Source organism: Sus scrofa, chromosome 2, assembly GCF_000003025.6.
Source record: "Sus scrofa isolate TJ Tabasco breed Duroc chromosome 2, Sscrofa11.1, whole genome shotgun sequence".
Taxonomy (NCBI): domain Eukaryota; kingdom Metazoa; phylum Chordata; class Mammalia; order Artiodactyla; family Suidae; genus Sus; species Sus scrofa.
The window spans coordinates 61023977-61037143 of record NC_010444.4 but is presented as its reverse complement, the minus strand read 5'-3'; the positions used below and the strand labels follow the sequence as shown (position 1 = coordinate 61037143).

General features: G+C 51.7%; 1 protein-coding gene across 3 annotated transcripts in view; it reads right to left on the bottom strand.

Annotated features, from left to right (window-relative positions):
- Window positions 1483-13167, bottom strand: part of MED26 (mediator complex subunit 26) — a 51429-nt gene continuing 39744 nt past the window's right edge. For 2 of the 3 annotated variants that reach the window (XM_003480761.4, XM_021083584.1), the window contains exons 2-3: window positions 4915-4989; window positions 1483-4256 (exon numbers count right to left, since the gene is read on the bottom strand). In XM_003480761.4, coding sequence (XP_003480809.1) covers window positions 2604-4256; window positions 4915-4989 — 1728 coding nt within the window. In that variant the 3' untranslated portion in view covers window positions 1483-2603. Of the gene's footprint in view, window positions 4257-4914; window positions 4993-13167 lie in introns of all 3 variants that reach the window. The other variant, XM_005661191.3, reaches the window with a different exon arrangement.

Genomic DNA, 13167 nt, shown 5'->3' with positions numbered 1-13167 from the left:
TCCCAAGGGTTTGCTGGAGGGAGGGGCGTGGTGCCGGCCCGGACTGCTTGATGCACCAAGAACTGGCGGGGATAGAGCAGCCCCAAGGAAAACAAGACGGTGTTTTCAGCAAGTTGATCTTCTGTTACTAAAGGACTTTGTACTTACAACTTTGCGGGGTGGGGGTGGATGGAGTGTTAAAAATTCCCTTCCATTGTGTTCTTAGCAAAGAACAAAGCGGCAACCCAACTTGGTCTCCAAAATATTGGTGGGAAGTCTTAGCCGTGTGTTCTCAAAGGCAAGCAGTATCTGTACCCCAGGGCTTACTAGGTACTCAAGAGCTGGAGATGTGGTCCCTGCATGGGTGGGGGAACAGTCACCTCCCCCAAAGCGTAGGTATGAGATAAAGAGATGATCCTAGGACACCAACCTGAAATCCTAATATGTTCCAGCTGTGTCTATGATACTTTGTCACAGACTAATATCCTTGGGACCTGTGATCAGCTGGCCACATTGCAGGTGAGAAAACAGGTACAGTGGAATTAGGAAAGTAGTTACTCCGCAGCACAAATGGTACTGCTGATATGCTTTTTTTTCCCCCTTTGGTCCTAAATTTTGACCATTTTTTTAGTCCTCACAGCTCTGGAGTAGCACTTGCATATCATACAGCTGGTAGATGGCAGGGGCAGGGTTCAACTTCGGACTGCCCTTAAAGCCACTTCACCCACTTTTTAGGAGTCTTTTTCAAAGCTATGTCAGAAATCTCCACTGGCTTTGAAACTATGCTTCAGGGTTGACTGAATGTCCCTAGACCTCTTGGTTTGCTCTGTGGGGCTACCCCTCTAAAGGGGTAGTTGCTTTCTCATCTGTGAAATTAAGTTGCTCCTCACCTTGAAACAAGATGACCTATTCCAGAGTGGAAAAACAAGAAAACAGAAGTCTTAGCTTATGGTTTCAGGGACAAGGGGGAAGAACTAAAAGGCTATCACTTTATAGTTAAGGGAGGGAAAAAAAATTTTTTTTGTTTAAGTCAACCCCATCCAGATACTAAGATAGCCCTAGGCCTGCATGGGAAGCTAGCAGCCTGGAGCCAGGGCCCAGCCTGGAGCCTGGAGCCAGACAAGAGTTTTGAACCATGTGGTATAAGAACTACAAATATTTTAGGGGATAGGACAAGGTCACTGAAACTTGAATTGCAGAGCCTGCTGGGGGGGGGGCTTCTCTGTCTGAGAAAGGTGAGGTATAGATGGAGACAGATGTGGCCCTTCAGTTTGTCACCCAAAGCTAAGAGGTGACCTGATGTGGGAGAAGCATCGTGGCCCTGAAAGCATGAAAGGCAAGGTAGGGGTCAGTCTCCAGGTGGAAAGCTAACAGGCTGACTTGGCAACTTTGCCCTGCCCTCCTCCCCACAGTCTGGCTACTCAGGGTCCATGTCTACTTGGCTAATCCAGAAAGGACTATAATGGCTATAAAGGACCAAATTAAAAACAATTCTCAGACTGGTTTGTGCAAATGTTTTTTTTTTTTTCTTTTATTTCCACATTTATATCACAAGGTGTCCACTTACTGGACCAAATAGCAAAGTTGCTCCCTTCTGCATCCTGAGAACACAGAAGTCTAGGTACTGTACATTCACTAAGGCTCCTTGTTTTTGCAAATCGCGTTTATGACAAATAACCATAAGGCAAACGAATCTAAAGGAATGGTTATGAGTGTTTCCAGCGTACAGACAGGTCTCCTCTCACCCAACAGTACAGCTTACACACCAGTAGCACCCGCGGTTACTTTTGTGGGTTTTTTTTTTTGTTTTTTTTTTTTGTTTGTTTTTTTTGGGGAGGAAGGGACTCTAGGAAGGTGAACTTTTCTAGATTTGTGCAGGAAGGGGAAAACGAAGAGGGAGGAACAAAGTAAAGTTACTCATCTGGTGGTGAGATGGAAAAGGGGGATAAAATAAACTCTAGAAAACTTAAATTTTGCAGCATTTCTTTAAAAACTGGGTTTTAACTGAAACGAGATACAAATGTGTGGATGCCCATGGAGTGTGGGTCAAACTGCTGGCCAGTTGGCCTGACTGATGCCAGCAGCTTGCTATAGCTGAGAAGCTTCTGGCACCACGATGGAAAAGCTGGCCAGGTGGGGTGCAAACAGAGGCTGCAGTGTTGCCCACTGCCTCACTCAGGGCCACATTAAAAAACAGAAAATGCAAAGAGATGAGATGCGTGCTTCTGTTGCTGTGTTAAAGGTAACCTCTTCCACAGGTTTTCTCTGCCTGCCTGCAACTGAGGTCCCAGCTCATGGGGGCTGGGCAGCGTCCACACCTCTTCTGAGGTGGGGAACTAACGCTTTTTATAGCTGGTTTGCTATAGAGTTCTGAACTCACTTTGCTGGCCTTCCTTCCACACGGTCCTTCCTTTGCAATTTTGTTAGTAAACTGGTAGCAGCATTTCACAAAAGAAGGAGAATTTTGAGGGAAGAGCACGGAGAGACCTAGAGACTCTCGCCCCCTCCCTCCCGCCCCAGGCCGGACTCCCTGGATTCCCAACCACTGGAGGTGGCAGGGTCCTGGCGCCCCACCCTCCACGGCTAACTGCAAGGTGGGAATGCACTTAGAGCCCGCGGGACGGTCAGTCCAAGCAGACATAAGGCAGAATGTTCAACCGCCCGTCGTCGCCGTGCGGGTCGAGCGATATGCACTGCGTCCAGTCATACCAGTTACCCTGTGTGTCCTGACACCCATTCACCCCTGGCCACTGGTGGGCCTGGATTCTGTCCAGATCGTCCTGTGTGACCTCTCGGCTCAGCCCAGGGAGGTCCGTGGGTGGGCCGTGAGGCACCAGCACGTGTGGCTTCCGGGCCCCACGCCGAGTGCTCTCCTCCTGCTTCAGGTACTCGGACATGAAGTGGTGAGCCCCTGGGGTCTGCGCACCCGATGATGAGAGCAGGCTGCTCTGCCGGCTCAGGTACGATTGGATGATCTCGTTGCGCGACAGCTCCTTCCAGTTCGTCTGTTCAAAAGGGCTCTGGAGGTTGGCCTTGGCCTCGGGTTTGTCCAGCTCTGTCCTGGGCTGCTCTGTGTGCACAGGGCTGTCGGCCCGCACTGGCTCTTTCTGGGTCAGAGGTTTGATCTGTCTTGTCATGGGGTCAAAGGTGAGCTTCCGCTCTTTTAACCGGACAGGTTTGACGCCCGCCTCGGCCACTTGCCCGTCCAAATTAACCGTGTAGTCACGAGGCCGGTACCTCTTCTTCTTTTTGCTGTCCGAGCCACCGGAGGAGGCAGCATCGCTGTCTGCCTTGGAGGAGTCTGGGGAGAAGCCTGCCCGGGGCAGGAGAGGCTCGGCTGGGGGCAGCCCTGCCTTGCAGCCTGGCCCTGAGAGCCGCTGGTGGCCCTCAGGCTGTTCTAGCCAGCGCACCGGGCTCTCTGCACTGGGCAGCAGCTCCAGTCGCCGCACAGGGGGTGTGGATGGCTGGGCCAACGGAAGCGGTGATGGCACCTGTGTGGCATCAAGCGACTGGGGCCTCTGTGAGGGACTGGGCACCGAGCCCTTGTATGTGTACGGGCTCCGTTGCCGGGCAAAGGAGCCCTCGTGCCGTGAGTTCCGGGGACTGAAAGAGCATCGAGGTGGTGCCTTGGGGTGGGGGGGGCCGGGAGTCTCGTCCACCCTGTCCAGCTGCTGCAGCAGCACAGCCTTCGTCTGCAAGCAGGGCCCGGGGGGCTTGCCTAGGCCCGGGGAGCTAGTGTGAGGCCTCACGGCGTTGATGGGGATCTTGCCGCTGTGCTTGTCATTCTCGCTGTGCTCCAAGCGGCTGCCCTCAGGGCCCGCATGCCCACTGCCGTCCAAGGAGCCAGGGAAGCTCTCAGGGCTCCCACTGATCCCGTTAGTGGGGAGGGGGGACAAGTTGGGTACCAGGGAGTCGTGGCTTGCTTTGGAGACCTTGGGAGGTGGCCCAGGGTGGCCAAGGTCACGCTGGTCTCCCCGGCGCTTGCGGCTACCCAGCCTGTCCAGCCGCTGCCCGGGCAGCCTCTGGATGTCGTTGCGGTTCTTCAGGTCGTGGATGCTCTTGGGTGGGCCAGCTGCCCCTGCCTCTGGCCGACAGTTATGGGCACCCCCATTGGCTGAGCCAGTGGCGCCTGCCAGCCCCCGCAGTGTGGCCTCATTCTGGTGCACGGGCTCGATGAGCTTCTGCCAGCTCCGCAGCAGCTTCTTGGCCCGCTTGGCAAGCTCCTCATTCTTCGTCTTCTTGCGGACATCGTTGATGAGCTTCCCAAGTCGAGTTTCCTACAGCCAGAGAGAGATGATGACACACTTATAGGACAGGGAAACCTCATGAAAAAGGGAGCTGAGTGAGAAATGACGGGGAGCACCCCATGTCTTTGAAATGACCTCACACTGGGCCCTAAACCACTGGCTTCCCAGACACAAAACCTATGAGGATTTGGAGCCTTCGTGGCATTTAAATTCTCAAATCCAAGTCCTCAGACTTTACGGTCCCAGGGCCACAGGTGGCATTCTCAGAAGCTCCTGGAGGCTGTAGCCCATCAAGATCACTGCAAGGACACTTTGTCAGGGGAGCTTTCTGGGTGAAAGCACATTGTGACAAAGGCAACAGCAAACAGAAGACCTTTAGCCAGCGTCACTCACATGAATCTCCATAGGCATGGCCGCCCCCTTCCCCCAGAGTGTGTAGGGCCTCCTGCAGAGACAACTGCAGCCACCCAGTTCCTGCAATGCCCATGGTAAGACAGTACTCTTGGAGCACGTGCTATGGACTGGCACAACGTAGTCCAGGAGGGCACGCCCCGTCACTCCTCTTAAGGCCTCACTTGGCCAGTGAGCAATGGCTGTGATCTCCAAGAAACCAGGAAAGACCTGGGTTGGGGCAGCTTGGGTCCCGCCCACACCATCCTCCCTAGTGCTCGAGCCCAGGAACACTCACCTCCAGTGCCTCTTTGGTAATGGGGTATTTCTCCAGGCTGGAGATGACTTCCTGCACCGCCACCATGTTCCGGATCTGCTAAACAAGAGCCAGTGTATCAGACCTTGGGCACTTCTTTCTCCCCATCCCAGCCTGCTCCAGAAATCCGCCTTCCCAAAAGCCAATGGAGCCAACATTACCAAAGCCCCGACCTCATGCAGCCTCCTACCTGCTCTCAGGGGCCAACATGACTCCTGTCCGCTTCCTCTAGTGCATGGTATGCAGTTTACCATGAGCCTGTCCATGTACACTCCCACTTGCCCAAGTAGCTGGCACACAACTGAAATTAACAGTGATTATGAAACAATATCTGCTCTTGCTATGGGAGATGCGCTACTGGACTCTGCCATTTGATGGGAGGCTGAAGGATTTATCAAATAAAATGCACCAGGTTTAAAAGACTGATATGTAATAATCCAATCAGTTTTTTGTTTTTGTTTTTTTTTTTTTTGGTCTTTTTGCCATTTCTTGGGCCTCTCCTGTGGCATATGGAGGTTCCCAGGCTAGGGGTCTAACCAGAGCCACAGCAACACGGGATCCGAGCTGCGTCTGCAACCTACACTACAGCTCATAGCAAAGCTGGATCCTTAACCCACTGAGCAAGACCAGGGATCGAACCCGCAACCTCATGGTTCTTAGTCGGATTTGTTAACCACTGTGCCACGACGGGAACTCCTAATCCAGTCCGTTTGATTACACTAAGAAGATCTTTATAGAATTCATCCAAAGATACCATAAGGATTGCAAAAGTCACAAAGTGGGAGAAGACTGACACTACAGGGCCCCAAGGATCCCTATCTGGAGCATACAGAGAACCTGGGTCAGGAGACACAAATAGGAACTCGATAAAACGAGATTGTGCAGCAGTGCTCAACTCTCTTAGTCATCAGGAGATGCAAAGTGAACCCACAAGTGGCTACACTGCACACACCCGACTGGTGGAAATGGGATCTGACAATACCAGGTTGTTCTGGGGCACAGCCAACTCTGGGGAGTGATCGTCTGTGTCTAGTCAAGTCAAATGTGTGCCTGTCTCATGACCAAGCAATTCTATCCCTCATATAATACTTGCTACAAGCCAGGCCCTGTTCTATATACCAAGGTCTGTTTCCATAGACCTTGAAGAATTACCACACAGACCTGTGTAGAATTATCACAGCAACCTCAGGGGAAGGTACTACTATCAAAATCACATTTATGGATAGGGATGGCACAGAAAGGTGTGGGTCATATGGCTATATGTTGTAATGATACCAGTGTCCTCTGTGAGTTGAAGGAACAGACCGAGAAATTCAAGAGTACTGGAAATGAGCACACTGAAGCTTCATGCATTAAAAAGACAAAGCTTAAACCAAGAGGGATGAAAAGTCACAGAAAATATCATATTGTTGATTCCATTTAAACCAAGCATCACCGCACACTCAAAAATTAACTCAAAATGAATCAGACCTAAAGGTGAAAGCAAAAACTCTTTTAAGTCTTCTCAAAGAAACAGGAGAATATCTTTGCAACCATGGGGTAGACAAAGATTTCTTAGGAGCCCTAAAGCACTAATGTCAAAGAAAACATACTGTCAAACTGAGCATTAAAATCAAGAACTCCTGCTTATTAAAATAAGACACTGTTAATGAAGAGGCAAGCCTCAGCCTGAGAGGACATGTTGACAGAGCACATCTGGTGAAGGATTTGGATCCAGAACTGGTGAAGAACTCCTGCAGCTCAACACCCCTCAGCAGCTGCAGGTTTCTGATGGGCTAGCTGAAAGGGGGAAGCCACGGCTCCTGAGGAAGCCCCCCTCCCCTCCCAGATGGCACAGTGAGCACATCATAACACACACACACACAAAGAACCAAGTTATGCAGTCATGTGAAAGGGCACAAAGAAAGGTATATTGCCCACCCAGCCACTACAGTGTGTTTCCTTGTATTTTTCCAAAAATATTCCTTGTATACAAGCCTGTGTATAAACTTATGACACACTAAAAAACAAAACATGGTTCTATGCCTTGCTTTTTCTTACATCAAAAACTTCCGGAGTTCCCATCGTGGCGCAGTGGTTAACGAATCCGACTAGGAACCATGAGGTTGCGGGTTCCATCCCTGCCCTTGCTTAGTGGGTTAACGATCCGGCATTGCCGTGAGCTGTGGTGTAGGTTGCAGATGCGGCTCGGATCCCGCGTTGCTGTGGCTCTGGCGTAGGCTGGCAGCTACATCTCTGATTAGACCCCTAGCCTGGGAACCTCCATATGCCGCGGGAGCGGCCCAAGAAATGGCAAAAGGACAAAAAAAAAAAAAAAGAAAAAAAAAAAAACTTCCGACATCACAGACCTCTTCCCTTTGCTCAGCATTCCAGTAGGAGGAGGGCTCCACTTGAGCCGCCACATTGGGGGGACACTTAGGCATTTCCACTCTCAGTTACAAACAAAGCTGCAGTCACCACCTTTGCTAGATATGACTTTGGGCTAACACAGAACAGCTAGAGGGGCTGTTGGCACAAAGGCCATGAATAGTTATAATGAGCCCCCAGGGAGGCTGCTTCCACTGCGCCCATGGCAGTAGAGGAAGGTGAGGAAGCCTGTTTCTCACATCCTTGCCAGTACTGTGATGTTACCGGTTTCCTATTGCTGCCAAAATGACCACACATGATTATAAACTGAGTAGCTTAAATGACACGTTGTATATCATCTCAGGTTCTGGAGGTCAGGAGGCCAGTTTGGGTCTCCCCGGGCTGAGATCCAGGTGTTGGCAGCTGCCCTCCTTTCAGGAGACTTTCAAGGGCCCATTTCCTACTCCTTCAGAGAGTTGGCAGAATTTGGTTCCTTACTGCCATAGGACTGAGGTCCCCATTTCCTTGCTGGCTATCATCTGTAAGCCAGAAGGCACTGCATTTTCTGGCTCACTACTCCTCACCCTCCATCTTCAAAGTCAGATATGGGGTTGAGTGCTCCTATTGCACCTGACACAGGCAGGAAAGGGTCTCTGTTCTAAAGATTTAATTAAGCTGGGCCCTCCCAGATAATCCAGGCCTGCACCATTGATTATATCTGCAAAGTCTCTTCTGCCATGTAAGGTACCACACACCAGCTTTTCTCACTTGCTCCATGTCCAGCTAAAGGCAGACATCACCCCTACCCCCCACTCTAGCTCTTCTGTCTCCTCTTAGTATAAACTGCACAGTGACCATAGAGCAGCAACAGTGGCCCTCACTGCCCAACAGGGCTTTTGCAAAGCTGCTTCTGCCAGGGGGCTAATCTGCACCTAGGCAACTAAGGCCACCACTCATAGTGTTCTTGTCTGGGGCTGTGTCTGTGAACACATCCAGATGGCCCTAAAAACCTACTCCAAGCTGCACTGAAGGAGGGGGTCTGCCAGAAAAACACAATCCATCCTCTGCATACCTCTAACATGCGACAGGCAGGGATTCAGCACAGAAGAGACTGGACAGTTAGGAGGCTGGCCCCTCAGGGACTGCGAGGCCACCCACTCCCTGTCCCCAGCCCTGGGATTCTGGCCCCAACAGGGTCCTAGGTTTGCCACATGGCCTGTCTCCATCCCAGTGACCTCACCCTGGTATATTTAGAGCCCTGGGTCTCCACACACTCCTGAACCAGCAGTCACCGAAAGTGAGCCCGGCAGCACAGAGTGTCCTTGTCCTTAGGCAGACATTGTCCTGCTGCCAGATAGGAGGGGGGAGGCAGAACACCTGAGAAGCCAGGGACTGCAGCAAGCTGGGGTTGCAGACCTCGCACAGCCAGAGACCCTCCTGGAAGTTGCACAGGAGCAGGGATGGGATAAGGCTACTGGGCCCTACTGTCATGGTCCAGCAGCTCCCACAGGGGGGGTGGTGCAGAGGCCTTCAGCTTTGAGAAGGCTCTCAGCCTCTTGGCCCTGTGGAAAATGCTATGTCCTCTGCCTTTCTCTTTTGGCCCTTGCTGCGTGCAAGTTCAGGATCACACACTTGGGGCTCATCCCTCTGCTCTTAGGCCATGATGGCAAAGACATTGAGCACTGTCTAGGCAGCATCACCTGGGCATTCTGGAGGCAATCGGGCCCTAGGGACCAGGAAGCAGACTCTGAGAAATACTCCAGGGGTCTGGCACCAAGCCCTGCTCTCACCACATCCAACAGGCAGGAGTTCTAGGGTCTATGCAATGCCAGGTTGGGCCTCTGGCCTCATACCTAGCAGGCAGTGACACCCCAGCAGACTGCAGCCCTTGTCTTTCACCCTCAGTGAAAGGGCCCCTGCTGTAGCAGAGATGCCAAGGCTCAGATGGGGCAAAGGGGAGGCTCCATCTAGGCTCCAGGCCTATAAAGCCCAGCACGGGCCCCTTGGGGCAGGGAGGTATATATCAGGTAGAAGTCAAGCCAGAGGGGTCTATGGCAAAGGTGGCATCTAAGCAGGGCCGCCAAGGGTGGACAGCAGAGGCCCTGACACCTCAGGAAATGGTGAGATGGCACCAAAGTACCAGAGAGGGGAGAGGGGTCCAGAGCAAAGACAGCAAAGCGGCATGAGCCAGGACGCCAGGAGGAAGAACAGACCTGAGGGAGGTAAACTGGCTACACAACCTGCTTTCCATAAACTTCAGCTACTGTGGGAGCCGAACTGCTCCCACTATCCCAACAGACCATTCATCTCTGCCCGGTTTCTAGGGCCTTCCTGGCATTATCTGTCTGAAAAAACACGATCACAGCAGAGACACTGTGCCATTGCTAAATGAGGAGGAAGTCTCTGAGCCACTCCCAGGTATTGCCCTCCAGAGAGACTTTGGGGAAGTTCTACAGTTCAGAGAGCCCAAGGGTCATGCATAGCCTCTTGCGGTCAGAAATAGCCTGGCAAGTCCATGACCCTTTCAGCCTTTTGATACCTCCCTTGGGATTTATCCTCTGTTTAAAACCAACCAACAAAACAAAACAAACAAACAAAAAAAACCTAACCTCTCAAAACCACTTGCCAAACGGCTCTCCCTCAAGGGCTAGAAATCATACATGAGGGACGTCTGAACACCTGCAGCCTCATCTTCTCATTAGGGCTCCTTCAATAGGTACAGATTAATCTGTATTTCATTAACAATTAGTGAGCCAAGTATCACCTCCCCTTTCTACCAATGCTGACTTCCCGTGCAAACTGCTCACTGTCCCAGCCCACTTATTTTCATTATTTGACTGGCCTCTTTATGGCAAATAAATACCTTGCCAGGTTGGTGATGTCTGGCCCTGTGCACAAGGATGCCTAACCAGCCTCAGGGAAGGAGCAGGGTGGGCGTGGCAGAGGAAGGTGTCAGGAGCAGGGAGAGTTACTGTGGAAGGGCAAGGAGCAGGCAGGGTGGGCCAGGCAGTGAAGGCAGGACAGGGAGTCAGTGGGCAGCCCCAGGTGTGGCTCAGGTGAACACACAGTCATTGGGAGACAACTGGTGGACGTGACTCCTTCACTATCACACTGGAGACTCACATATATCTGCAGTCAGGCAAGGAAGTGAACATCCACCCCAGGTAGAAAGAAGGTAAAGTAGCCGGTGTCTCCACATGGACTACACAGGCTCCTCCTAGCCAGCCTCAGTGAGGGGACAAGAAAGATCATGTCTGAGCATATCCTCACTCACACTTCAGAGATGCCCCTCACCACTGACCCAGTTCCCACCAAGAGCAGGTGTGGAAGTAGCAAGGCCCCCATTCCTGGAGAGCCCCTCGGCGCTTGCTAAGTCACTACTCCAGAATGGGAGGAAGGAAGGGGGGACTGACATGCACAAGTGACAGGACCTGACAGGAACAAGGGAAAAAGGCAGCTCTCGGGCAGCCTTAGTAAGAGAACCGCACAGCACAGGGTGCTACCACTCCTACTCATGCCCAAAGCCGGAGATGTCTCTGTCCTCCCAACACGTTGGGTCACAGGAAAAATGAGAACCTGTGCAAAATTCCATAGCCCACTGTGCTGGGAGAACTGTTAAAGGCTCATCCTCATCATTTTATTTATTTATTTATTTTTGCTTTTTAGGGCTGCACCTCCAGCATATGGAGGTTCCCAGGCTAGGGGTTGAAGCGGAGCTACAGCTGCCAGCCTACACCATAGCCACAGCAATGTGCGATCTGAGCCACATCTGTGACCTACACCACAGCCTATGGCAATGCCAGATCCTTAACTCACTGAGTGAGGCCAGGGATCAAACCCACATCCTCATGGATCCTAGTTGGGTTTGTTAATGCTGAGCCACGATGGGAACTCCCTCATCCTCATCTTTTAATGACAAGTTTTAAGAGTATTTACCGATATGCCCTGGAATCTGGTAGAAAATAATTTACTGGGGGTGGGTGGCAAGAAGGGGATAGATGAAACAATGCTGATTGGCTCTAAGTTGGGACCAACTGAAAGGGGGGAGGGTGCATGGTTATATGATTCTCTCTGATTTTATTTTTTTTTGAAATTTACCACAAATCTAAAAGGTTACAAAACACACCCATTACCTAACATTTGGGTAGAAGATAACACTGGATCTGGCATGAGAGGGCAGCAGCCATGTGGAGGTGAAGTGAGCTAACACCTGTTTTCCAATTCCTCACCACAGATTTGTGCTGCACCATCTGGTGCCTGTGACACCATCTTCACCTCGACCCTTGGGTCAAACTACAGGGCAATCCTCAGAGCTCTGGATCAAGCCCCCTGCAGGCTGCTGAGCTGCTGCTCAAAAGGTCCGGCGCAAAAACAGCCACACTCTTGGGGTGGGAAGGGATCTGGGTCTGCCCTCTGAGACAGCTCCTCACCTCCCTGCTATATAGCCCTCACTCAGAGTGGAACTGGGGCCAGGCATAGGTTTCAAAGCTCCTTTATGCAGGCAAGGCTGGACCTACTCTCTGCCTCCAGCTAGGGAAAACAGCACAGGGTCTGGGAGGGCACCCACCCTAACATGCACCAAACAGCTTCCCATAGGGCTCTCAAAAGGGCCCAGGAGGAAGAAGTTGGCAAGAGTTGTCCCAGGCTTCTGACATAAACCCCTCACTTGTCTGCAGACGCCATCATGTGTGCGCTCCCACGTGCATGAGGTTAGAAGCTAGGTGGAGGGCAGTCAAGGTCTGGGGGCACCTCACAGAGGGGTGCAAACCAGGGTGGGGTAGAAACATGGTAAAGAACCAATGGTGGAGTCGCCATTGTGGCGCAAGGGATTGGCGGCACCTTGGGAGTGCTGGGTTGCAGGTTCAATCCCCAGCCCAGTACAGTGGGTTGGGGATCTGGCATTGCCACAGCTGCAGCTTAGGTCACAACAGTGGCTTGGATCTGATCCCTGGCCCAGGAACTCCATATGCCACAGGGCAACCAAAAATGAAAAAAAAAAAAAAAGAAAAAAGAAAAGAAAGAAAAAGAACCAATGGTAATCCTGGTAATCCAGGGAATGGACAGCCAGAGCTCCACAGCCTGCCCCCTCTAGTCAGCCCAGCATTCCACCTCCTGCCTGACACTGGCACATATGTGATCTGTGATCATGCAGCTGGGCTGCAGGAATCAACCATTCAAGACCTTTCTTCCCAGGCTGCTCCCTGAGGCCACTCTCTGACATGAAGGCACACCACTATCTTCTCCAGAATCCAGGAGACTGGACTGTCTTCAGAAAACCTGTCTATAGCACAGTATGTGGAATCCTCTTTGAAACCAACATCCCGTTGGAAAAAAATATATTAACTGGCCTTCATCACATGTCTGAAAGTTGCTCTGTGAACTGGATCACTGGTCTAAACCTGGATTCATGTGTAGAGGTGGGGCCAGCCCAGTGGGGCAGAACCACCACTGACCAGCCTCCTCCTCATGGTAATTCAGGGGATATGTAGGTGAACCCCAGACCCTGAGTAATTACTACCCTGTGGGGGATTTCCAGCCCTGATGTGAAACAAGGAACCAAGACTTCTTCAGAGTCTACAAGGCTCCTGGCTCACTGCTCCCTTTTCTCCATGCACCAAGGGCTCCCATTCCACCCCAAATCCCCAATCTCTCAGTAATTAAGCTGGACCCGTGCAGCCCTGATGGCAAAGGGGAAAGCCTGCACTTCTGAGTCCAAGCACTGGTGAGAACCAAGGGCAGTAAGCCAGGGTAGGCTCACCCCAGCATGCCTCTCACAGGATCACTACTTGTTGGGTTCCTCCAGGGTCCAAAGTCCTTTCCTTCCTTTCTTGAAACCCCACTTAACAGATAAGGAAACTAAGGGTCCAGGAAGGTAATGGGAGTCCAGCA